A 27,690-nucleotide genomic window follows, 5' to 3' on the forward strand; every position below is an offset into this window, starting at 1 on the left:
TCGTTGTTGATTTTGTCTTACATAACAGTTGGACTTTAACACAGTACTAGATATAGGCAGTGTTTTTGATTGATTGATTGATTGATTGATTGATTGAATACTTTACTAGCAGTTTGAAAACAGTAAAAAAAAAATATATATATATATATATATATATATATATATATATATATATATATATATATATATATATATATATATATATATATATATATATATATATATATGTATATATGTGTGTCTATAGATGATGCTTCTGTTATACGCGAAATATGTAACTTATCAGACCAGTAGCAGAGTTGCTAAAGAAAGAAAATAATGCAATGGTAAAATGTGACAGCTTATCTAACTCATTATCTTTTGTTCCAGATTTGTTGTGACTGGTCAAGAGCCCAGTAGATGAACATTCAACCAGTCACACCTACTGTATTGTGAACATCTTACTAACGTTTCCTCCAGAGGCAATTCTCCTGGAAGAACACAGACTAATCGCCTCCCCTGTGATGCTGCAGTGGCAAGGCGTAGCCCTCCTCTGCTGTAACCCAAAGCCTGACTTACACATACTGTAGCTGAATGTGGGTGTCATGCACGGGAAATGGCAGATCTACAGCTTGTAGATCTGCTATTTTTCATGTGTGACACCCGCGCACAACTGCATGTAACTCAGGCTGAACGTTCCCAGCACAATCACATGATACTGGACTAATGGGGAATGTTGGCAAACAAACAGGAGAAGGGCGCACACCAGTATTGATGAGGTGCTGCTGACGTTGGTAAATAAGTCTAAAATAAAGAAAAGGCCACTGACTCATAGCCACGATGCAGGATTTATTTAAAGGAATGCCAACGTTTCAACCTTCCAATGGGGAATGTTGACATAAGGCTTTAGGTAAACCTAAGACCTTTAATCGCTGACTTGCTGTTTCACTCTCAGGTTCTTGACCACAATGTGTGCTTGGTGGTGGTCAGTACCTTCAGGCCCGGATTTATAGGAGTTGAGGCCCGTGGGCTAGAGTAATTTTCGAGGCCCCCCTGGCATGCACGCGCCGCAGCGCGCGTGCATGCGCCCCGTTTGCGCGCATTTTTTTCCCGGGTTGTTTTTCTTTTAATTTCGGGTTTAATTCGGTTATTTCGGTCCAAATAAATGTACTCCTTGAAGTGGAGTAGTATACGTATCAATTTGATCATTAAAAAAAACCCTGGTGTCCCTATTTAGGGCATGTCATTATAAGCCAAAATGTTCAAAGATTTTCTATTTTTTTTTTTTTAAATAGCAGATTCACAACGCGTTGCTACAATCTTGAATATAGGGCTTAAGTGGTTAATGCTCAACATTCATGCATATAAATAATCACTTCTGTTAGATACAATAATATTGTTGTAAAGCTGTGGTTCTCAAAGTGGGGTCTGGGGACTCCCACGGGCCTTGAGGCGGTTCCAAAAAGGTCCCCACCTAAATCATATAGTTATGAACCAAATGGACCCTTATGGATGTGTAACTCACTCAGAGTTATGGGTGTTCGTGGCCTGACTGCATACCACAATACCACACTGGGGGTCTTTGTTTAGCCAGCTAAATGACTCATCATTTAGCTGGGGACCACCTGGAACCCCCTCAAAGGACCACTGGTTGAGAAATTAAAAAGGACCACTGTTGTAGGCGGTAGAGAGATGTTTTGCCCTTTAGCGTTATTGCCCACCTGTGACCGGTTCTGGATGTTTGTCCTGAAGTCGTCAGACGTGATTTGTTGTGACAACTGCTGTCTGTGTTGCACATGAGGGTCTGTAGGAAGGGGAAGAATCCTGTGCTGGGCAGGTTCTTGGGACCCGTATAGCCTGAAAGACATGACAATGACATGTTACTGTACTCCAAAAAAGTTGGGAGACACGCTGAAACACAACAAAGGAGGTCATCCCTTTTAACCACTTAAACCCCATATGGGTAACCGGAGTCCCTCAGGGCTCAATACTAGTGTATTTTCTGTTTTCTGTTATACAAGCTTGTCGATTTTCAGAAAAAGCTTTCCCCACAATACCGATGCTGGGTGGCTAAGAATAATTCAGCGGATAAACGCGTAATTAAATCTTCAGTTAATCAACAAAAGGGCAAAATTTCAACACTAGAATATACATTTAATATCAATTGAAACTTATTTGAAATTTGAGTGAATTGAATATGGTCTGAATTAAATGTCATCAGAGATCAAAGACAGGCTAGAAAAAATATTATTATTATAATGATTTTATTATACCTCCTAGAGAAGAGTTAAACGTTTTACAGTAACATACAGCAGTATGAATACAAATATAAACACTATATAGACTAATCTGTATGAAGTCAAATCTGGACCTATAACTGCATGGTATCGATCTGATATCCATAGCTGTAAATGTTCAATTGAAATGCAATGCTTTCATCTAGGCAGAACATACTTGCTGGAGGTGGAATATGAGCTTAGTAAACAGTGCCTCACTTGATATTTATCATGACCTAAGTCATTATGAAATAGAGTGACAGTGTACATAAACAACACTATAGCCCTCGTTCAGAAGAACTTTTCACCTCACTCAGATAGTGAAAGCCACACAACTGAATGACAAGAACACACAGAGAGCATATTATGAAACAAACGGCATGAAAGAGTGTGTGCTATATGCATACTAGAGTGTAAACATGAGTCATGACTGAATTGCAAAATGATTGGGAAACGACGGGACAATTTATCTTGGGCCCCTCGCTAGGATCACAAAACAGACGTGTATGATTTTTTTTTTTACAAATATCTTAATCTTCTATTCTAGGCTGATGATATTCGATCGCACAAAATTATCAGTAAGTAAGTAATTAGCCTTGGGAACGCGAGCCGTGTCGCCTAGGAGCCTATCTCCTGTAGCGTGAGGCAGCTTGATGTACTGTACATACCCCAGACATGACATACAAGTACACAACCTGGTCATGACGCTATAGGCTAGGATATCACAGGGACACAATCAAACCATCGATGCTGAGTACCAATTTTTTATTGTCTACTTTGGTATGACCCGGCCGGGGATTGAACCCCAACCTTCTAGTCTTAGGGCAGACACTCTAACCACATGGCCACTGAGCTGGTGGAATTCAATTATTGGAATTTACAGTGGGATTTTTGCATTAGGTTTTGGATGGATTGAGCTCTGTGGTAAACACAGGCTTATGATATTCACACATTTTGTTCAAAAAGATACAAATCGACACACTCTTTAGCATTGTGATTCATGTACATTTGAACCACATTAACTCAGGTGCCTCTAATTTTGGGGCATGTCATTACAGGCGAACATATTCAATCACTCAAAATGATGGGGCCAAATAAGCATCACATGACGGAACATGGGACGACACGCAGCCTCCAGATTCTTTCATCCATCCCAATCACTTTATCTCAAGCCTTTAAAGATTCTTCAGTACATGTACAGAACACAGTACAATACTCATTGTTAATTCATACTGCGAACATTCAGAATTTTTTTTTAGGGTTTATTTTTGCCATTTGTATGCTTTTAGTTCAGATAGAGTGCAAAGACAGGAAACCAAGGGCAGAGAGAGAGGAGAGACATGCGAGACAAGACATGGGTTGGATTGGAACCTGGGTAATATAAAGAGAAGCCTTCCAGGCACAAAGCTATGTACACAATACAGTACAGTAATACGCATAGTAGTGCGATTATGAGTGGCACCACAACTCATGACGTGACGTGACATGATACTGTCGGTCAGTAGCACATGAGTATCCACGCCTTGTTTACACACAATTATACTTTCTATAGCTGTGCCTTCTGACCCTGAAATCTCGAATCACATGCAACAATGGTAGGAGGGACAGCACACACACTCTACTCTAGGTAATGGGTAACAGCTATTGTTCTTGTTTCTGTTTGATTCACAAAGCTGTATTCAAAGGCAAGCTCTACTACGGCAGTGGTTTTCAACCCTTTTCATATCAAGGGCCATTATTTATTCGGCATTTGAGCCACGGACTACCATTTGATGAGATTTAGTCTCTCAGACCCAAGAATATTTTGTCCACAATTCCATGCTGTATTGATGTGGTGCCACCATAGGAGAGAGAACAGGCAAACGTTGATCAAAATAACAATTGTTTAATTAAGTAATGCAGATATTTAACTCTTGAGAGTGTAAAATGAAACCAAATGGACCCGTAAGGGTCCATTTGGTTTCATTTTACGCTCTCAAGAGTTAAAGATCTATAAGGGTCCGTTTGGTTTCCAACTCTCCGTCATTTAGCTGGGGACCACCTGGAACCCCCTCAAAGGACCAATGGTGGTCCCCGGACCACTGGTTGAGAACCACTGCTCTACGGGTGGTACACTGTCAACATCACATTGATATCACAAATATCCTCAATAAAGCTGGCCACTCATTTTATCCTGAGGTCTCCTCATACCTTTATTACAGTTACAGTAGTATTGGAAGCCACTAACTAGCAGATAAATGCACACCAAGACAAGATGATGGCCATAAGTTTGACCTTATTTACACTACTAGAACAGTGCCCGTTGGTCACCAGCCTACTTGGGAACGATGCAAATAGGGAATTCATGCCCCAGCCTGTTATGCAATACCCGTTATACCCATTGTCAGAGTATACCCGTCTGTCCTTGTTCCTTTTATGCCCATATATGGAGATCTCTGTATCTGTCTGTCTGTCTGCCTGTGTCCCATATGGAGATCCCTGAAGTAATCTATATACTTATGGCAATATATGGGGGATCGTGGACGGTTCTGGAAAGTCCTTGTGCAGTGGTAAACATCAGTGGAGAATGTGTGGAGAATGTCTGCAGTTCAAACTGACTGTGGAGAGTGGACTGACTAATCAAATGGGAGGTGTGGGGCATTCAACAGGTGTGGGGAATTTGCCAAATCAAGCTCAGGCTGGGGTCGCCATGGCAATCAATTGGCTCATTTAGGCCATGGTCAGAGCCCTTTCTGGCGGTTCGGGACGAACGCCTATCTGACCGTCTCGACGCCGGGCGTGGCGCTCCCTCGGGTAGGCGGTGACGCGTGTGCCGAGTTTGAAGTCGGTCGGTACGACGGTTCTCGAGATTCGTTGATTACAGACGAACAGAGATCCCGTGCATGTATTATGTAAGATATTACTATATTACACTAAACCATCTTTTCCTTCCATCTAAGCAAAGCTAAGCAGAATGTATGCCTTCTGCCTTCTTGAACATTCCTCACATGCTGCTGAATACCTGCCAGACGAGGTTTATCATACCTGCCATTCTGTCTGCACTTTTATCTTCATTTTCTTATTCTTATTTCTTACCGTTACTGTTTCACACTATCTTTGCGGAACACTTCCCACCAAACATTTCACTGCATTGTACATACAACAGGGAAATTGAGTCCAGGCTGTGACCCATTTTTCATTAGACGGTCTTCATGGAATATCACCTCCTCTGAGACCACTTTGTTTATTGTGCAGCGACTCCCACAGCATTCATGCTACAGTATCTGTTCATCATTTTATCAGGGCTATCTGGTCTGGTACTGTACCTGCTGGTATTCTTGACCAAGGTGTGGTTCACCACTGAGTCTGGAAGCTTGCTTTAACCCATTCAATCCGGGGAACGCATCTCTGTCATTTTAGATTTCTTTGGCTATTCAAACGATTTTTTATAGTTTTTTTTTTGTTGCAAATCTTTGAATATATATTTACAAAGCGAACATTTGTAACTGTCAAATGTCTCAACAAACTAGTGTTGCTATATCAATGGTGCTCAAACCTTTTCTTGTCAAGGACTCACACAAAATTATGTTTTTGGTCTGCCGATCCCCAAATAAAATATCTAATAAGATTTGCACACAAAGTTCAAGATTTTTCAAAAAATAGCAGATCTACAAGCTCGTAGATCATAACGGTTATAGCTCAAATCTAAAATGACACAGATGCGTTCCCGGATTGCATGGGTTAAGAAAACATAACAAAAACAAGCATAGCGAAATGGACTTTAAGAAGGCCCTTTTGTTCATTCTCTTGGGATTTATATAAAGCTAGGTGGAGGGCATCACGTTACAGGCAGATCTTCTCATATATTGAATTTGATCCATCAGAAGAGATTGAGGGGACAAAGAAGGTGGGTGGGCTAACTGGTTGTTAGAGTCATATCGCAGATTGCGGCCCTTGTTACGAGACACTGATGTCTGACAGCATTCTTTCCAGAGAATGTACAGTATGTCTACAGGGATGGGATCTTTTTGAAGGCCAACCTGGAAGCCATCTCCAATCATGGGTTCTCACCAAAGATTTGCGCCGGACTTTTTTTGCATTGGGTTTCTGATAAATCGAGAAAATAAGCTCTGTAGTGTGATATTCATACATTTCCTTCAACAAGATAATCTCCATGAATCAATCAACACACTGTTTATGCTTTTTGAAACTTTTAACCTCACACGCAATTCATATAATTTTTTTAACCACTCCCTATTTTGTCCCTTTTTTGGTTATGTCATTACAATGGTTATGTCATTACTATCTATCTATCTATCTATCTATCTGATATCTATCTGTATTCTTTCTTTTCCCTTCAAAATTCATCTTCAAAGCTTGAAACTCTTTGCATTACAGTAAGTCAACAAACTGTAGCACTATATTATGTATGTGACACGGGCAGAGGTAGCTCCATGGTTAGGCATTGGGCATTGTACTGCAGCATTCTTCACTGGAGACAGATTATCTCATCCTTCAACAACTACAAACAAACTGGCCAAAAAAACAACACACTTAATCCCCAGCTTCAGTGAGGCATATTCAGTGGACAACAGTACAAAACATTTGACTATTCATTTACTGTAACTATTGACGTCACGCACCAGACTATAATGAGCGAGTAGGGGAAGGGAAATAAACGTCACCAGGGACGGATTAAGACTCATGGAGGCCCCTGGACCAATTATCTTTTTAGGGGGCCCAACCCAGCCACCCCCCACGCCCTATCCCTAACACTCTACTTGAGTTGTAAGGTGTTGTGTTGGTTAAGAAAGAACCTGTAGACATTTTATCATTTGGGATTTAAAGTCTATAACTTACATTTTATTTGCATGTAAATTTAAACACTTGTCTGCTCTGTTAGCGAGACGTTAGTCCTGTTATTCAGATGGCCATTTAGCAGGGGTCTTGTACTGTATAGGCTGAGGGCAGTGTTGTATATCCTAGTAGTGATGTGTCGTTCATGATCGATTCGTTCAAAAGAACTAGTTCATTCGCCGTGAACGCGAACGAGCTCGTTCACTTTCTGAAACTGTTACGTTCACGCGCGACGTAAAAAAGAACGCTCCCGTGAGGTGTTTTACACATATTTTAAACCTACGTTAATCACTTTAGCCCTATTTTATACATAGGCTATTTGAAAATAGCGATCTACAAGCTTACAATGCGTCGCATTGCGACGCGTTGTGAGCTTGTAGATCTGCTATTTTCAAATATGTTAGTACTTTTACTTTTGGTACTTCAAGTATATTTTGATGCCAATACTTTTCTACTTTTACTCGAGTACATTTTGAACTCTAGAAAACAGCGCTACTGAACGAGAACGTGAACAAATCATTTGAACGAATCATTGCCGTGAACGTGAACAAAATTGTTTTTTCACTGAAATGAACTTTCTTTCCCACCACTATACCCTAGGCTCACATTTTGAACACCAGACCAAGAGGCAGTCCACTCAGAGAGTGGGTGGGGTCTATGGTTTGGAACCATAGACCCCTTTGTAAACTTTGTTGATGTGAATTAAGGGTTGTTTTAAATCGATGCGTTCATGTGCTCCTGCTCAAAATAGGTGTTGCACGGCGTGTTACCGCTCCTCAAGACCAATGCATCCCTGGCTGAGGGCCCACATATTTGTGGGCGTTAAAACATATACATGTTATTGTCGATCAGCCTTGTGCCTCCTGGCTGTGGATGTTTGTACATAATGTACGAATAGTTGAAATGTTTCTAGTGTGTGAGTGCAAAAGAAGGCTCACACAAAAATGTAATACATAACGTCAAAGAAACGACGCTATGGTACATTACACTTACAGGCGTCTTTCATGACTGGAGGGAAGCGGTGGCGGGTGATGGCCAAGATGAGGAAGACGATGACAGGCCAGAGGACGAGGGTCAAAGACCATCCCTGGAAGATGCAACACCAGCAACATAATGCATCAGAGACGGAACAGTGCAACACCACACACATTGACTAAGGTCAACTTTGAATACAATCATACACACCACAGAAGGTCAAAATGGGATCTTGTCAGTGATAAAGTGAAAATGCTAAATGCATTTTAAATATATCCCACTTACTGGCTGTCTGATGACACCTAGGCCATTTTTCCAGATTAGAAGTCGTAACTGATGGAAGAACGCCATCAGGGGAGGAAACTGTGGGAAAGACACAGGTGTGAAAAGTCAAGAAAATGATCCATCACTGGATCGTTGTTGGCATCATGAACTGTGGTATGTCTTACATCTGGTTGACACAGAAATGTAATAACATTGAATGGTTGAAACGAACAGTCGAACAAAGGTTGAAAGATCAGTTCCTGCAAAAGTGCCAAAGTGAACTTAATAATATGACATCATGTGACATTTATATGTTACACAACAGATAAATATCTGTTGTGTAACAACCAGAAGAATATACAGGCCATTTGTAATTTCAGGGTGAACAACACAAGAATCCTATGGGGAATACTATGCAATGAAAATGTATGATATCTGTGCTCCATACCATGTGAACATGGTCGTGAGTTAAATAAATGATGATGATGAAATAATCCATAATGAAAATATAGCCACAAGGCAGCAATGTGGGGGTTCAAGCCAACATGGACAGTTAGAAGTTGAAAGCTGCGAAGAGTCTAGAATTTGAACAGTTTTATGATGATCGGACAGACGCTCATTCATTTATTATGGCCAAATATCTGCTGCAGCAACACCGTCACCCCTACTGTTACATTTTAAAAGCATTGGGGGCACATGTTTCAACAGTTTAAAATTCGTCATTGATTTATGGCCAAATTTGTGCCAGACTTAGGCACGTGTTTGCAACTGGCGTGGTGGCGCCCCTATTGAGCAATTTTAAAATTACACACATGTTGTTATGAAACATATTTTTGTTGTTTCATAACATAACTGTATGAAACATTGATGATTGGACAAAAAAATGTGTTTCATGTAGGACTGCCACGACTGCCACTTTCAGGACATGTTTCAGACACTTAGATAGGTAGATATATATCCTGCAGGTTTTGTCATGATTGGCCCAACAGCTGTTACATTGGTCTCTTCATACCCTTTTGGAGTTCATTGATCAATATCTTCCAAACTAAATAAGAGTGCAAGCTGTAGCCTATATAACCTAGTTCTGATAAGCTTAGTCAGATAATGATCCACATAAATATCGGTAGCAATTGGAGGACCTATGGTTTAAAAAAATGGACCTGCAGTTTAGAAAAATCTATTTTCCAAATATTCTATATGTGGGTAGATTTTGGGTCCACAGAAACCAGGAAAAAATGTTTATTTATGAGCCTTCAAAAGTAATAGGCCAAAACGTAAAGTTCATATTTGCCCCCTATCAGGCTGATTACTTGGAATTATGCACACTACTTCCATTCATGTAACAATTTCATGACTCTATCCATCTCATTCATGTTGGATGGACATTATGCATGAGAAAATGACTGGATGGGATATATGTTTTAATAATATTATCAAATGAAATAAAACGTTGTTTAGGTCTAACAATAAAAATAATATTTTTGATTAGGTGTACTTTACCTATTTACTTTTTAATTGTATTTAAAAAATGCAGCTATAAATGGTTCCAACAGTCTAGCTAGCCTAAGAGATATATACATCAGCCTATACATTAGCTGCCCTACTATAATTCCACATGCAGCTCATCCTCTAGTCTAGACAACTTTTGTAGCCAGTTGTAGCCAGCTGTCAGTCAGTAGCATTATACACAGGCTTACTGTTATAAAACAGCGGCAGGACTAGGCCTATGACATTAAATAGTCTCAATATTAATATGACATTTAAAAGCATTTTTCAATTACAGAGGTTAAGTCAGTACATTTGCTCAACTACTGTACTTTTTTTTTTCAATTTTGATGTATTTTTACTTTGCGAGAGTATTTCCAATTTTCAATACTTATTACTTATACTTATACCTCCACAATTATTTGAAAATTAGTTAGGCTTATTTTGTAAAACATACATCAACCACTTCCACAAGCTCACAATGCAGGTGTGAGCTTGTAGATCTGCTATTTTCAAAGGATTTGTATACATTTGGAAACATGTGAAATGGGATATTGTGCATAATGAGTACTTTTACTTTTAGTACTTTATGATGCGAATACCTTTGTACTTTCACTCAAGTACATTTTTAATTCTGGACTTTTACTTGAAACAGAGTATTTCTACATTGCAGTATTGATACTTTTATTTAAGTAGCCCTAAAACATTTGAGTACTTTTACCACTGTTCAATTAGGACAAAAACGTCTTTGAATCACATCCAACATCAGGTGAATCTCATCAATACTGTTCTCTCAAGATATTTTTTATGTGCTCACAATAGGACAAGGATTTATATTATGTTAATGTTACAGATAGATTTGTATCACCACAACATGACCAGCCCGCACGACACTACCGCCAAAAACAGAAAATACATAAACATATTGAGTATTGACTGTCCAGGCTTAGCCATGGTTCACATGACGCTCGTCTAGTATGACAGTCATGTTTCAGGGCTAGTCTAGGCTGTGAGTTACATCGTTCTCCAACGCAATTACCATGCCTTCTCTATGAATTTTCCCAAAACAAAACCTTCCTTAGTGAACAGCCGTTCACTATGTTTTCAAATAAATCATTTCTTACATTCCAAACGTACCTTATATCTTTTCTTTCCTCTGGGTAAATTGTTATCGCACTGAACCACAGAGTTGTGATGAGGAGAGCATGTTATTCCTAGCAGCTCCTCTGCATCAGTTGGTTGAAGCCTCGCTTATATTCCACAATAAAAAGCAAATGCAATTTCCGACCGGGAGACAAAAAGTTGAAAAATAATTCCTCTTTGATTAGGTATTGTATTGATATAAAGGCTATACTGTAGGCCTACTGAACAGTTCCGATAGCAGACTTTCTCTGTCGACTCCCTGGTTAGACGTCTGAGCGCTTCTAGGAAGATTCCAATCTGTTCAAGGGGCGTGACGCGTGTTGAGGTTGAGGCTCCTCTCCATCCGCAACTTACCTGAAGCAGGTGTTCCTTCAGTTCAGTGAGCTGAGCTGTCAAGAGAAACGAAAGTGTAGGCTACTCGCATTTGTTACCTAAGGCAGTGGTTTTCAACCTTTTTCGCGTCAAAGACCACCTAATTGACACATATTAGCCAACGGACCCCCACTTGAAAAGATATGCCAGGGACCCCCATGAGAGAAGATTTTTTTTTACGGCTCTAGCAGTGATTCTCAGCCATTTTAATTTCAAGGACCCCCAGTTTGACATGCATTAGAGGCTATGGACCCACATCTAATGGCATTTCTATCTCTGGGACCCCAGTTTATATTGTAAAATCAATTATAATACTCTGAGAGTGTAGAAATGGAACCAAATGGACCCTAACGGGTCCATTTGGTTCCATTTGTACACTCTCAGAGTATTATAAGAAACTCTCAGAGTGTAGAAATGGAACCAAATGGACCCTAACGGGTCCATTTGGTTCCATTTGTACACTCTCAGAGTTACAGACCCATAAGGGTCCATTAGGTTCCTAACTATCCATCATTTAGCTGGGGACCCCCTGGAACTCCCTCAAGGACCCCTGGGGGTCCCCGGACCCCACTTTGAGAACCAACGACCTAAGTCAGTGGTTTTCAACCTTTTTCGCTCAAGGACCACCTAATTGACACGTATTAGCCAACGGACCCCCATTTGAAAAGATATGCCAGGGACTCAACCATATTGGGGGTCCAACCATCATCAGTGTTCATTTAACTCTGAGAGTGTACAAAATGGAACCAAATGGACCCGTTATTTTCAAATGGACTAAATGTATATAGGGCTGAAGTGGTTAATGTATGTTTTGTAATACTTAATAATCAATATCTACAAAGTAACTTAGTAACTAAAGTGTTCAAATAATTGTAGTGGTGGAGTATAAGCACAATATTTGCCTGAATCACACACCACAGCTAATTATCAGCATGGCTTGCATGTTTAGTTTTTTTGGGGATCAATTTTTTATTTGTTTTTTAAGGAAAACAGAAACAAGTGAGACCACCAAATAAGAGGGCATATACAAGGAAAACCCAGACAGAAATTGCATGGTATTTGACACCATAGAAAATGTACCCCTCAGAGCAGAATAGCTGTAGGCTATTCTCACTATTCTGTAGGCTACAAGAAAATGGTGCATCATTGTTGCCAAACCCATGCGTTTGATGAACATACTTTGTTCCCTGAAGTGTGACCAAGCACATTTTTGTGATCAGACAGACTTAACCTAATTTACCTAATAATCCATAATTATTGGAGGCATAATCCTCAAGGACACAGGGTGTCCAGGTAACATGGTCTGGAACAAATAAACACCACTCTGTAATCAAATGCTCCAGGTTTCCAAAGGCTGATCACCTTTGAATGCTTGGAATGAAGTGAGCCTCCAGATACTGTTTCTGACTTGGTGTTGTTTTTCACATGAGAGATTTAAGGAAGACACCTGCATGTTCCTTATGTTCTCCTAGTGAAACTCCTCACTGTTAGGTGAAAAGAAGGGACTGCCGATGTAACGTTTATCAGAGGAGACACGTGGTTGTCTACACACCAGCTGGTTCCCCTAATTTGGAGACAGATAATTAGCTTAAATGTGCAACATTGTTTTCTCACTCAACAGTTACAGTAACAAACAAACATACAGTATAAGTGTATACAGGGTATCTGCACATTTCTTAAGTGACAATTGAAGGACGTATAAGAACTCTTTAATAACAAATTGGCCAAATTGTCAAATTATGTAAGAAAGCATATTGTGAAAATAGCCCATCTACAAGCTCACAACACCTTGCAGTGTGAGCTTGTAGTTGGGCTATTTTCACAATATTTATTTGTGGAACAGAGTCAAACTAAATGTCTACAATTCAAAGTGCTTGTCAGGGTGGGGGGTCCCCAGTTCAAATATGATAATTTTGGGGGGTCGCGCCTTGAAAAGTTTGGGAACCTTTGGTCCACACACCCTCCCCAAGACCAACCAATACGGGTCAGCAGTGACAGGGACAATGTGGCAGAATTGGGATTTAGTGGAGTAGAAGTAAAAAAGTATACTGAAAATTGGAAATACTCCAGTAAAGTAAAAAGAAAATACCTCAAAACTGTACTTGAGTAAATGTACTTTGTCACTTTTACACCACTGTAAAACTGACAATAAAAACCATTCATTCATACAAAGGTGTCTTCTTGACTGTGTAACTAAGGTAGTAGGTGGGTAGGCAGGTGGCTGTCCAGAGGGGGTTAAAAAATGCAAATCATGTGTGTCCACATGAGTCATGCATTATGCATCATCATGTGTGTGCGTGACTATAGTCCTGTAGGGATAAATCACTGCACGGTGTAGGCAGCTACAGTGCATTGTCCCTGGAGGATGTCTCCTCTCCCTACAGGAAGCATCACACACTATAATGTCTCTTGTGCAATTAGCAGATTTACTCATTTGAAAACACCCAGTGGTGTAAAGTAACTAAGTACAATTACTCAAGTACTGTACTTAAGTACAATGTTGTGGTATGTGTTACTTTACTGGAGTATTTCCAATTTTCAGTACTATTACTTCTACTCCACTACATCTCAGAGGCAAATATTGTACTTTTACTCCACTACAATTATTTGAAAACTTTAGTTGCTAGTTACTTTGTATATTTTGATTATTATTACAAAACATACATTACTCACTTCAGCCCTATATACATTTTGGCCATTTGAAAATAGCCGATCTACAAGCTCACAATGCGTCGCATTGTGAGCTTGTAGGTCTGCCATTTTCAAATTCTTTTTTATACATTTGAAAACTTGTGAAATGGGATATTCTGCACAATGACTACTTTCTACTTTTGGTACTTAAGTACATTTTGATACCAATACTTTTGTACTTTTACTCAAGTACATTTTGAATTGTGTATTATTTTTACATTGCAGTATTGATTTTCCACCACTGAAAACACCAAATTTAAATGTGTGTGTTTTTTTTCAGGTTATATAAAACACAGACACAACACAGGTATATTTTCAATTCTCATTCACATACAGCTTCATAAGGGAGCTGAATTCTTGACAAATAATGGATTTAGGAGATTCTCACTTGGCAGTGGTTCCTGTGGTTGAGGTGATCGTAGCTCATAGATCAATGTTATTTGGAAAGAAAATCGCATTAGGATCAGTGTGTGGACTTTGTTTCTCTTTTTTTGCATTATACTTTGTCCTGCACCAAAATAGCAACATTTGGCAGCGCCACATGTTACCAGGTTACCTGTGCAAGTGGCTTAATTAGGGCCTGCCAGCTTGCTCGGGGGAGAAAGTGTCAAAAAAGTGCCAAACGAGAAACAGGATAGTGTCAAGGGTCATGTCAAACCGGACATAGGATCTAAATGTCTCTGTAGATGAGAAGGGAGACCAAACACAACCAACAAAAGTTACATAATACAGCTTTAAATAATAAAACATTTACATAGAATTGCCTGTGTTACTGTACTTGCAACAGAGTATTTCTGCATTGTAGTATTAATATTTTTACTTAAGTAAAGAATATGAGTACTTCTTCCACCACTGACCAATTGTATTGACAGTGCACTCTTCCCATCTGCAGAATAAAAAGGCAAAGTGTTATGTGTGCCTTGTAGTTGGCTCCAGTGTGCTTCAGAGGCAACATGACACCCGTGCATTGTGAAGCTAAACACTAAACAATGCTTCACACTTCCATTATCAGGGTAGTAGTAATACAGGTTTTAAACCGTTTCTTAACAGGTGTACAAAGAGGGGGGGGAATCAAAAGAAATAAGTGAGAGAGACAAAAAGCGAGCATATCAACAGATGCCAGAGGGTTCGGGTAAGGAGCTGTGATCCGACCGTTCACACATCCTCTCATTAAAGTTGACCGTCTGTGTTACCGGTAATTACCTATAGAAACGCTGAATTGAAAATAGGAGCATAGCTGAGGTTGAAAAGCCTCTTACGTGCCAACCATTGCACTTAAGAGCCAATTAGCTTCATTTCTTTACATTCAGACTTGAATATAATGATAGTCTTTTTCTCCTAAGTATTGTTAAAAATAGTTAAACGGGTGTAGCTGTAGGGCCTTCCTTTTTTAAATTCAAACAGTGTCATGCTAGTTTTGATCTCCCCTTTGTCATGCCGTCTTGGTGGTGGCAAAACAAGTTATTGAAATGGGATTACTGTCTTAAGTGTCTACCAGAAGTTCATGTCTGGTAATACACATCAAAGACCCTTCCTACACCTACAGGATATACGTATACTTAATCTACTTGGCTAGGGTGTAATGAGGAAGGTTGGGATGAAATAATGCAAACAATAAGATTTAACTGTATTTCCTGACATTAAGAATTACATTTGATTCCAAGCCTGGAATCCAACTATGACAATCAGAGATTTAGATAAAAGTTTGTGAAATACTTAGTTAATACATTGCCCAAAGGCTACATAATGATTTAAAATAAATCGCGTTTGCCAATTAAACAGGTTTTGAAAAATATGTTATAGTGACTGAATCAATAAAAATATACATGAATTAGTATGTATTGTATTCAAGCTCTGCTAATAAAGTTGACGTTTAAAATGATGTGAGCATTTGGTGTTTTTGTTTTCAAACCGTATCTCCACCTGACCTAGCAAAGTTTAATATGATATCTGAAGCCTTACAATAATGAAAACTACGATAGTAGTGGCCAATGACGTCATGCACTGTACTGTATTCAACCCATGTGATAAGTCAATGTCCAACACAGGACGGAAAGGTGTGTCACCTGGAATGAAAACAAGCTGGGCGTGTTCGGAGAAAAGTCATTTTAATGCCTGCCCTTTGTTGACAGGCCATGATGGCTCCTTTGTCTCAGCACCATTCCTTTCAGTGGTAGAAAGGGCAAAAACGTCAACAGCATGAATGCAACGTACAATGCAACAATAATGTGCTTTGAACAAACACTGAGGAAATTGTACTGTAGCAGCACTCCAATGATATGACAAATAGCTTCTTCTTTTTTTAAATCTACACATCATTGTCATTTAACCCATGTATCATGTGTTCATATTGGTCGTCCACAAAAAGAAAAATATTCAGCAACTATGAGGCAAGTAAGAAGTCATGTTCACATATTTGAATTGTTGACAGCAGTTAGAAAATACTAATCTCTTGACAAATGTGAGACAAAATTGAGATTTCCCTTTCAAAACAGTACAAAAGCTGCTATCTCATTCATTATCAATACTAGTCAGCAAGACACTTGTTTCTTTTCCTTACCTTAACGGGGCAATAGGAACATCTTACAAGACACGATTAAAAATGAGTCAAATACAAGGTTCCAGGGTTAAATTCGAATTCCCTCACTTTAAAACGACCCAGTGGATTAAAGTGTAGAACTTTAAAACGTGTTTGACATCCCGGTAATGGCCATTTGACTTACATGAGCTTTAGAGTCACAGTGGTCTACACAAGACCTGATTGCACAAATCTGAAAAGATAAAAAGTAACAAAATACATTACAAAATAACAAACAGGCGTCACATATTTTCTGTCTGATTCACGTTGAGAAGAACGTGTCTCTTCAATACTGCTTTTGGCACTTGTGTTGCGTGTAGAAGAAGTTCGGTGAAATCAGTGGGCTATTTTCCAGTGTGTGGGTTGTTCGCACTCTTTCTCATTGTCCCCACAGAAGCGATTGTACGTGGCTTTGGGGTCGAAACCCAGGATCTCCCTCTCTTCGTGGATCCGAAAAGAGAAGGTGGATACCGATGTCCCAATGAAGAACCTGGAAAGTTACAGTGTAGTGACATCAGTGACTATCAAGATGGCTGAAATCCATACCGTGACATTCCACAGAAAAACATGTGATATCTTCTACGGTATATGAGGGCAGCAACGTCCACCTAACTAGTTCATCAACTTGGAAAACTATTCGATTAAAATCAATGGGGTTAAGGCGCATATCACATATAGGCTCTAATGTAGCCTGACAGTGAGTCGCAGGTTCGATTCCCGGTCTCCCTCTCTCAACTGTGTAATATCAATAAAGGCCCCAAAAATATCTTAGTAAGATAGCACTTAAAGGTAGGGTAAGTTATATGTTTGGGTTAAAAGGTTATGGCACTATATTCTGATAGTAATCATTGCTATAGAGTGTTTGTTCAGTAACAGGAGTCTCCCCGTCTCTCCAGCTCTTTAATAAACAGAAAATACATTTTCAGGTAGGTGACAAAATCTCAGTCAGTCAGGAGAGAGTACCCATTTATCGTTTATAGTGTTCCAGTTCCAATTGTGTCTGCTCATGTCTTAGTGTCATCACTTCCAATTTCACTTGTTTAATCTGTATCCTGTCTGAGTTCTCTATCCCGATTGGATAAAATTGGTATTTTCAGAGACTCCTGTTACTGAACAAACACAATAGCAATGAGTACTATCAGAATATAGAGCTATTTAACACTTATTTTAACCAAAGAAAATCACATACCCTACCTTTAACAATGATAACATTTTTAGTTATGCAAAAATAAGAATTACTTCTAGAAAATAAAAAAGGACAGCTGAAAATACCCCCCCTGGCCTTTCTGCTGCTTTTCTTTGTGAGCAACAAAAGATGTAGAGTTTTGTCATGGCATTATATAATGGATATATTTAGCGAAAAACTCAAAGCCGTTGTCCTTTGTTGTTCAACAAAGGACATGACGTGTCTATGCATGCAATGCATGTCACAGGTCACAGAACTTCAAAAAGCACTTTGAGCCTCACCTCACCTCCATGTAAATAAACCTGAATTATGTAAATTGTGCAACAAGGTATACATAAGTAGTAAGAAAGGGGAGGAGTAGTACCTGGCATGTGCGCAGATCCATTGGTCGATGATGGCCACTCCTCCATCTTTGAGCAGCTCCAGGTCCTCCCCGGTGGGCTCGAAGCGCACCATCTCTGGCAACATCCTCTTCAGAGATTCCAGCTCTGCAACACATACAGGGGGTTGTTGTCAAAACACCACAGTTACTGGGTGATGGTGCAAAAAAAGAAATACTAATGACAGCGTGGGTGATTTATCGCAGCACTGATTAATGTGGCTGAGTCAAGTCACCATTCCCGTTATGAACGAGGGACCACATTCCAAGGGCTCTGGCATTGAGTGTCAGAAAATAATAGAGATGTCATTCCCGTTATGAATGATGTCCCCATCTGCATTGGAAGGTACAAGGACCACATTCCATGGCACGACAAGAGTGTCAGCGAATAATAGACCTGCTGTCGCCAGCAGAACACGGGCGAGAGTGGTGATAAATTATAAAGTGTCAAGAAGAGACTGATGTCATCCTGACATTAGTAGGGCTGCAACTAATGATCATTTGACTAATGTCTGCTAATCTGTTGATTATTCATTTTTTATTATTAAATTAAACTTTGTGATTAGATTGCTCATTATCTTCATTTCATTTTCTAATATGCAGGAGGAAAGCAGTGCCCGATCTGGCCCAAATATGTTACACACACGCAACGCAGCCAAATTAGGCCCTGGTTAGGCAACCAGGCGTGGCAAAGATCCATGCTACGAGGACAACACCTTTCTAGTTTATCTATTTAAAGGTTTCATGACATGCTGGTTTACAAAACATTAAAAGTCTTTATCATGGTCCTGAGCCTAATTATTCAGAAAACCCCAGACCACAGAAAAGCCACTGAATGTTCAAAGGTGTTTTGGTGTGTAATTGAGGTCAGAAAACCTAAAACAAAATAGAAATTTGATGTCATTAAACCTTTAAGACTTATTCTAACAAAATAAAAAAAAGCCATCTCTAGTGGGTGCGTAGCTAATTGAATGGCATGTGAGGGATGTTCACATTCAAATATGAGAACCCATCAAAATACCTGCTCAGCGAATATTGAAAAATGAATGGAACCTGCTCAGACCTAGTGATACAGCTTGCTGACGCTGTATCACAGAGTCATCATTAGCCAAACCAACTGTCATTACCTTCCTCATCTGCATCTGTGGCAACAAAGACCCTGTCGATTTTGTGCTTTTTCATCAGGCTGTGGATCTTCTTGACCGCACCTTTAAGGCTCGGCACATCCTCCCTGTGACCCCAGATAAAATCCTTCCTACGGAGGTGAACCCCCAGATAAGGTCCGCCTTTAGCGGAGCCCAGCTTCGCCTGGATATGAGCAAAACAATACCACACCACCACTTGATTACTGACAATAATTAGTGACAATAGCTGATTTACAAGCTCATAACATGTGAGCTTGTAGATATGAGCTTGTACGCAGAACAGTATGAGCTTGTATTATAACATGCACAGAATGAGGACGCTAGGGTTCATGTGGATAACCTAAACATATGTTTCGGCTGCTCCACATACAGCCCACCAGTTGAAGAAATCGCAGATTGAGGCTTTAACCTTTGCTTTTATGCAATATCCGAGACCATTTATTTTAAGGTATTATGTAAGATTCTTCTGAACATGCATTCTACAGCTAGTTTGACCAATTCAAATACTGAAGATGAGGTTGAAAATGGGCGAAATGCTCCCTTTAAAATATCTTTAATATATATTATTACAGGAACATACATTACAGGAACATGGTTAGGGTTATGCCTGATTTATACTTGGTTGCACGCCGTGTCACACACGCAGAGCGACGCGTCGTGAGCTTGTAGATCGGCTATTTTCAGTGCACTAGGCATAAATCATCCTTTAGAGAAAGCCAAGAGAAAGCCATGATGGACTTGAATCCATGCAAATGTGCATTTGGAAGAGACAGGAGAATAATACTCTCACTCACCTTCATACGGGTCCAGTCCTCGCTGTACACAGTGTAGTCACTGCTGTCTGTAGAGTTCAGGTACTTGGCCCTGAAGTCATCTCCTATGAGACGCAGGTGTTTGGCAAAGACCATGCTGCGGCGAGTCTGGAACACAAAGTAAGAAAACCTTATAATCAAAAGGCACTGAGTCCCAACCTGGGGTCCTTGTTTGTTTGTTTATCTTTTCTATTAATATGTTGGAGGATTCGTGTTAGTGTGTATTTTCAGACATTTAACCACTTAAACCCTCAATACTTAATAATCTTGACCTGTGGCTCTGTACTTGGTCTGCTCTTCTTTCACTAGTCTATACCAAATCTCTTCTCCGAAAATAGCCAACTGCGACGCGTTGTGAGCTTGAAGATCGGCTATTTTCGATGAATGTTCCCCCCAGAATAAGAATGCTAGGGTTAAAGTGGTTAATAAAAAAAATGGTTCCTATCACACAAAGATTTGGTGGCCCCCCTGTAATAACTCTGAGGATCCCCTAGTGGTCCTTGAGCCTCTGTTGAAGACCCATATAACTGTTAGAAGTGAGTTTAGACGTACATCCCAGTAGTCCTTCCCAGCATAGTGGTCATGGAGGACGGTCTCTGCTCTGTCCAGCATCACTGACCTGCAACCAAGAACCGTGTGTAAAGTATTTTTGTCACAATCAGTAAGTTCAATGAATACAATCTATAAGCAGTGAAACAGTGAACAAGTTTGAAATCCAGACTCCATCTTGGCTACTCACAAGTAGGTTGCTAGATGGCCTCATGTAAGTTACTTTACAACCATTTAATAAAATAAAGAAATATGCCACAGTAGGCCATGGTTTACAGAAATATTAGAACAGTTATGGGGCACTGTTAGGCACGACGCAGAGCGGAGTGCTTATAAGCCCCTTAGCTATTCTAAAATCACTCTCAACCAAGGCCTCATGTGGCTAATTGCTTTTATAAAATGGTTATAAACTATGGCAATATGAAAATCATAGACAGATCGCAATTGTATAGTTATTTTTCATGACAATGTCACTATAAGAATAATTTCTGCAAGAAAATATTCACCAACTGACTGCACAAACAATGCAGTTGCTGGGCAAAATCCAAACGGTATGCCATATCTAACTTGTTTTAAAGTCATGCATTTATTGTAAAACATTGTACATATGCAGGGTGTTGAGTGAACTAAAACAAGTGCTCTTCTTCCCCTGCCATCCTCGGAAAAACTAAATTGCGAAAGGTACTAAATACTGTACATCCATGGAACAGTGCAGTGAATATTGTAAACGCATTGTAATTGGTGCAGTGATACTGATACACACCACGGTCCAGGTATGTGTTTATATCTTACAATGGGACCAATCAGAATCAAGCATCAGAACTATTTGTTTTCTAATCAAACTAGTCAGACATCATGAAGCAGATCGGATCACTCACGTCGATGTGATGTTGTTCAGAAGGATTGGGGCCATGATGGAGGCGTGGCCTTGAGCTGACATACAGGTGACATTCCGAGCTCGCGTTTCCTCGTAGCCCCAAAACCAGCCCCTTAGGGACACATAGAGAGGAGAGACGGAGATGAAATAGATGGGTGTAACGCACAGGAGATGAATGGAAGGTGAAGCTGATAAGGAACATGTCAACGTCATTCTTCTATGCCTGAAACGGGTTCACTGTGTATTTGTAGGATTACTGAAGGCTTTGATTTAAATTAAAGTCTATGTTGCTTACACTTAAAAGCAACTTGAACACATTTCAGTCAATTCAGTGTAGTATGTTCTGATGCTACTGCTGCCATGTTGCCCTGTTACACTCTGCCACTGTTTTACCATGTTACTCTGCCCTGCAGTGTTACTGCTACTCTACCTCAACTATAGACCTACATCTAAGATCCTTGAGAAAGCAGTTGCCAATCAGTTTATGTGACGTTCTACATACTGTAACAATAATGTATTTCAGGCTACAGTACATCATAGCACAGCACTGGTGAATGTTCAGACATCAGATACCTCTCTGTAAATGTTTTGTAGCTGCATTTGACACCATTAAGCACCACATTACAGAGACTAGAACCTTTAAATGGCATTAAAGAAACTGGATTAAATTTAGGGCTGGGCAATTAACCGAAAATCTATCGAAACCGACATTTAGAACCAATAAATGACTTCATCTTGCTCATATAGGTTAATTGAATAATCGAGGATCCATGTTTTTATATATACTGTATACATCATTTTGTTTTAATGTATTATGTTATCAACGAATCAACACGGAAACATCAGATCTACAAGCTGGCAGCGCTATGAGCTTGTAGATCTTCTATTTTTGAATAGCCAAAGAAATCTAAAATGACACAGATGCTTTCCCGGTGTTAATGGGTTAATACTAATGACCTTGTACTGTATATGCTTACTTTAGGTAATATTATTAGGAAACACTCCATAAACCCATCAGTTAACTACAGTTCAAACACATGACATAAAGACCTGGATTACCTGTAGAAACCAAAAGGTTATTGTGCTTGGCGCTAAATATCTTAGAAACATTGTATCTAATGAAAAACATCTTGCTGGTTCAATATTTTTTTTACCAACACACGACGTTAAAGGGTGTTCAATAGCACTGATTTATGGAAAAAATGCAAAAGCGTCAAAATGGATTTAGCTGGTTTCTGCCCAACAACAACGATATGTACTTTAACCACTTAAACCCCAGCATCCTTCTAGGAAAACCTTAGCAGAAAATAGGGGTTTAAGTGGTTATAAAACACATTATAAAACACTTATAAAACACATTTATAAAACGCATTTCAAAGACTGCCCCCCCCCCCCCCACGTAACATTATACAAATCAAGCACATCCTGTCCCATAAATATGCAGAAAAACTAGTCCATGCATTTCTTACCCACAGTCTGGATTATTGCAATTCTTTACTATTGGGCTTACCTAACAAGTCTTTAAATATTCTCCAGCTGGCCCAGAATGCTGCTGTGTGAGTACTACATGTACACTATACAAAGGACTCAGTGTAGTTCAGAATATCGATATGATATCAATATAATGCCCAGACCAATTGTAAATGCCTGTCATTCATTAGAATACAGCATTACCCTCCCCTTGCCCGAATCGGGGTTCATATATGACTTGCTAATAAACATCACCGGAATGCAAAACCAATTTCCCATCGTGACAATAAAGCCTTTGAACTTGAGCTTTGAACGTGAAATCTGTTTGGGACGGCGGTGTTGAAGGTTCGTTCTTACCTGTAATAGCCTTGTTTATCTTTGGAGTACATCAGTCTGTCAACGCAGGGCCTCTCGTCCACTTTCTCTTCCCATTTCCCGTCCGTCCAGCCCTCGGCGTAGTTCTGCAGCACCAGGACCTGGTCAATGAACGGACCGCCAGACTCTGGGCCCAAGGGAGAAACACATTCACGGAGAGTACACACAATCTTCGTTCTCCCTATTGATTCTGTAGCCTTAATGACGTAAGTTAACCATTTTCAACCTGGCATCCCTATTTTGCCCATCTCCATTTCCCAAAATGTTCACAAAAAAATTAAATAAATCATTTTCAAAAGTAGCGAAAATAGCCAATCTACAAGCTCAAACCCCGTGGCACATTGTAAGCTTGGAACTCAGCTATTTTCACTATTCTTCCGCGACATTGTCAAACGACTAAGTATAAAATAGGGCTTAAGTGGTTAACTGTGTTTTAGTTGAGTCTAACATGGTGAAAGAGAATCAGGAATATCGTTGTGTGAGTGAAAACATCCTGTTGGAGGTGCTGATAGCCAAGGGGTCATAGGCTCTGATGCCTGCCATTGCCTCACAGCGAGTCCCGGACCCGGTGGACCTTTGCTGCATGTCACTACCCGACTATCTCTCCCTGTTTCCCGTCTCTCTACACTGTAGGGTAGACTATCAATAAAGGCAAGATTTTTTCTTTTAAAACAAAAACATCCTGTTAGATTTCTCTCATGTAACATCATGTGCTTTACATACACCTCTTAGCATGTCAATCTTTGCTCACCGAGACAATGTCTGAAGTGGCTCGTCCTGGATTTGTGTGGAAGTGTCCTTGAGCAAGACACCGAACATCCAAACTGCTCCCAATGAGCATGTTGGTGCCTTGCAAGGTTGCCTCTGCTGTTGGGTTCCCACACATTTTTACAGTACCAATGAATTTCCAAAACTTTTCCAGAATATTTAACCCAATTTCCAGGCCTATATAACAATCATTCAGCCCAATAATGAGTGTGCAATGCCGAAAGACAGGCAGTGTAGCAAAAATAAAGCATAGAATGGTATAATTACACTAAAAATGTCATGCCAAATTTACTAACTAACTACGCATCACAATGCAGCACATTGTGAACTTGTAAACCTGTTATTTGAGTCATGTCCGGTATACATTAGGCTGCAATCACACAGCCGTTCGGCAAAGAACTATGTTACATATTTCGTGTAATGTTATACATGTTTTGGAAAATGTTTTTCATTAGCAAAATCAATAGCCAAAAACAATGCATAGCCAAATATTTTTCCAGGACCCTTGATCAATTCCAAACCTTTACCAGGACCGGAAAAAGTTTTTTCTAACTTCAAAATATTTCCAGGAATTTCATGACCGTGGGGACCCTGAGAATCGGTGAATATAAAGCACTTTGGATAAAGGTGCTATTTAAAAGGCACCATTTACCATTTTACTCACCGGCAATGAATTCCTCGTACTCGATGACGGGCACGTTGGCTTGCAGGCTCGTGAGGCTGAAGAACTCTCCCCAAGGGATGCGCACCTGGTGGATGTCCGGGCTCTGCCAGTGGTACAGGCGGCCCCAGGGAGGCAGCACCAAGACCCAGTCATCTCCCCCTTTCCTCAGGGTCTTCACCAGAGACGCCATGCGGATGTACACGTCCCGGCGCAGGTTGAAGCCCTCCGGAGGGTTGACGTCATACAGCAGGTACCTGAACATGAACATTAAGCATTAAGGTGTTGATACTTAGTTTAACTACGTGAATCCTAGCATCCCTATTCTATTCATATCATGATAGCCGAACATTTGTCGAAAATAGCCAATCTGCAAGCTCAAAACATATTGGCTATCTTCAGCTAAGAGGTTTGGTGTAGAGCGGTTAAAAAGGATGGGAACAAGTATAGACCCCTGGGGTACACCAGTCAACAAAGTATGGTTTAAGTGGTTAAAAGTCTGGGAGGAGTTCGAGGACACTGACTGAGAATAACTGATTACTGACGTCTTCACCCGTTTACAAAAAGGCTTGGATCATTCAGTTCAATTAAGAAAATCATGCAATGTTTGTGGAATCTGTTAAGGCCATTATGAACCCGTGTCAGGAGATAGTAACTGAGGCTGGAGAGAAAGAGAAGTGGCCCAAACATTGTACAATTAGTGTGGGGCTTGTAATGTGATTCAAAATAGTGGGGTGACAGTTTTATAACAGATGCGCAACATGGTGTACCAAATTAGGAAGCTATGGCCTGTAACATTAACAGATCATGCTCATAAATGTCACTTCTGTTTTAATTACTTGTCAGCACACATTTTTTGACATTTTGATTAAATGCAGATGAATTAGAGACAGCAACCTAAATACTTCAACTGGATGTGCTTTGGATCTTGGGCTGTGGGATTCAACCACAGGCATGTATGTATGATGCATGTATGCTCGTCAAGGATCTAAAAAGGTTTTAATGCAGCTAAAGCCTTGGAACAAATCACATTTGATGTATTTATCAAGATTTACTTTTGCTTTCCTATCTATGAAAGCAAAGGTCAGACTCGATAAATACATGTATGAGGATACAGGATAGGTGGGCACTAGGGACATGTGGGCAGTGCACCTCAATGTAAAATTGGCTATTTTGTCCAAAATGTCCAAAAACAAAATATTTGAAAAATGGTTAAGAATAAATGATGCGGTACATCATTATCAGACTTAATGTTGTCCTTCAACTTCTTGTTTATGCCCCAAAATGATTAGAATTACAGATTTTGTAGCAATTTGTAGCAATTGTAGAAATGTTACACCTTAATTGTCCAATGTTCAAGCATGTTCACATCATGTACACTTTATTACTTAAGACCATTTTTCAAATATTCTAGTTTTTCAACATTTTGGACAAAATAATCGAGGTGCCCAGATGATCCAAGACTAGAATGCCTCACATTATAATTTAATCAAGACGGCGATCGTGTTGCGCACTTTAAAGTGTACTTCACTCCTTATCTACGATCAAATAATCAAATCAGTTGTTATATATATATATAATATCAGAAGCAGTCACGACATCTTATGTCAGCTAGCCTTATGTAGCCGTAGCCACGTGTTGCCAGATTCTGCGAGAGAAATAAGCAGCCAGGTCTAGGAAAACAAGCTCAAAAGAAGCGACTATAGGCCACATGAACATGAATTTGAAAAGAGCAGATCTACAAGCTCGCAACGCGTCGCGTTGTGACCTGCTATTTTCAAAAACTCTGCGTGGAATGTAGAATATTTGGAATATTTTTGAAACATTCAAACACAAATGCTCCCTGTCAAAAACATTTACATGAACATATTTGATTTAAAACATTGAAGCCTAAAATAAGCAAGTACATTTACTCAAGTACTGTACTTTTTTTTTTTTTTTTTTTTACAATTTTCAATACTTTTACTGCACTACAGCTCAGAGGCAAATATTGTACTTTTAATCCACCACAATTATTTGAAAACTTTACTAGTTACTTTGTAGATTGTTATTGTTGCAAAAGTAAACATACATTAACCCCTTTAGCCTTGGCTATTTTCAAAATATTTGTATTACTGAACTTGTGATATGGGACATTCTGCATGAGTACTTTCTACTTTTGGCACTTGTACATTTTGATACCAATACTTTTACTCATGTAAATTTTGAATTCCGGACTTTTACTTGTAACAGAGCATTTCTACATTGCAGTATTGATACTTTTACATAAGTTTTAAAAAAATAGTACTTTTTCCAGACAATAATTTACAAGCAACTATACAGGAAAAAAAACAAGCCCAAAGTCGCTTATAAAAAGCGGACGTGGCAACCCTGTGCTGTAGCCACAGCTAGCTCTCTCTCTCTCACCGTAGATCCCTGGCTGCAGCCATGGGCATGTGGCTGCTTGCACTGAACACATTATCATTATGATCCGCATGGACCTCAACCACCGTTATTAAACCTAACAACACGGACAGGTAGAGCTCCATCAGACGCTTCACTGAACATTTAAATGACACTGTTGGACCACTGGACGACGCTGGTGTGTTGTTATTCGCCATGTTTTTCCTCCTCCAGCCACGTACTTCCGGGGGAGAGCACTCTGCAACGCGTCTGTGGTTGCCTAGCAACGTGTTGTTCAGTGTTGGAGAGTTTGATTGATTGATTGAAGACTTTATTAGCAGTTTGCAGGGAAAAAAGACCAGGGGACCTGGTTCTGCCGGACCCAGAATAACCGAGGTCCCTTTTATGCCCATGTATGGACGAAAGGGGGACGAAATTCTGTGTCTTTTATGCCCATGTATGGACGAAATGGACCGTGGTCCCTTTT

At 39.8% G+C, this 27,690-nt stretch overlaps 2 protein-coding genes across 2 annotated transcripts in view; both read right to left on the bottom strand.

Annotated features, from left to right (window-relative positions):
- Positions 1 to 11,241, bottom strand: part of abca12 (ATP-binding cassette, sub-family A (ABC1), member 12) — a 153,609-nt gene extending 142,368 nt beyond the window's left edge. Inside the window, exons 1-4 of the mRNA XM_084085438.1 lie at positions 10,953 to 11,241; positions 8,352 to 8,429; positions 8,085 to 8,178; positions 1,701 to 1,836 (exon numbers count right to left, since the gene is read on the bottom strand). Coding sequence (XP_083941564.1) covers positions 1,701 to 1,836; positions 8,085 to 8,178; positions 8,352 to 8,417 — 296 coding nt within the window. The 5' untranslated portion in view covers positions 8,418 to 8,429; positions 10,953 to 11,241. The remainder of the gene's footprint in view (positions 1 to 1,700; positions 1,837 to 8,084; positions 8,179 to 8,351; positions 8,430 to 10,952) is intronic.
- A 4,926-nt stretch (positions 11,242 to 16,167) lies between these two features.
- On the bottom strand, positions 16,168 to 27,423 carry pofut2 (protein O-fucosyltransferase 2). The gene is made up of 9 exons (XM_084084389.1): positions 27,228 to 27,423; positions 24,825 to 25,078; positions 23,375 to 23,519; positions 21,549 to 21,659; positions 20,674 to 20,740; positions 20,104 to 20,229; positions 19,292 to 19,472; positions 18,150 to 18,273; positions 16,168 to 17,089 (listed from the first exon to the last, which is right to left on the bottom strand). The coding sequence occupies exons 1-9, from the start codon at positions 27,419 to 27,421 to the stop codon at positions 16,936 to 16,938; spliced, it is 1,356 nt and encodes a 451-aa protein (XP_083940515.1). The 5' UTR covers positions 27,422 to 27,423; the 3' UTR covers positions 16,168 to 16,935.
- Between the last annotated feature and the right edge of the window lie 267 nt (positions 27,424 to 27,690).

Source organism: Gymnoscopelus microlampas, assembly GCF_963454915.1.
Source record: "Gymnoscopelus microlampas genome assembly, chromosome: 17".
Lineage (NCBI taxonomy): Eukaryota > Metazoa > Chordata > Actinopteri > Myctophiformes > Myctophidae > Gymnoscopelus > Gymnoscopelus microlampas.

Coding starts and splice junctions, on each gene's coding strand:
- pofut2 (XM_084084389.1), bottom strand. CDS start 27,421: ATGGCGAATAACAACACACCAGCGTCGTCCAGTGGTCCAACAGTGTCA. Junction 23,520..24,824: donor GTACGAGGAATTCATTGCCG/GTGAGTAAAATG, acceptor CCTTGGGCCCAG/AGTCTGGCGGTCCGTTCATT. Junction 21,660..23,374: donor GATAAACAAGGCTATTACAG/GTAAGAACGAAC, acceptor TGTGTCCCTAAG/GGGCTGGTTTTGGGGCTACG.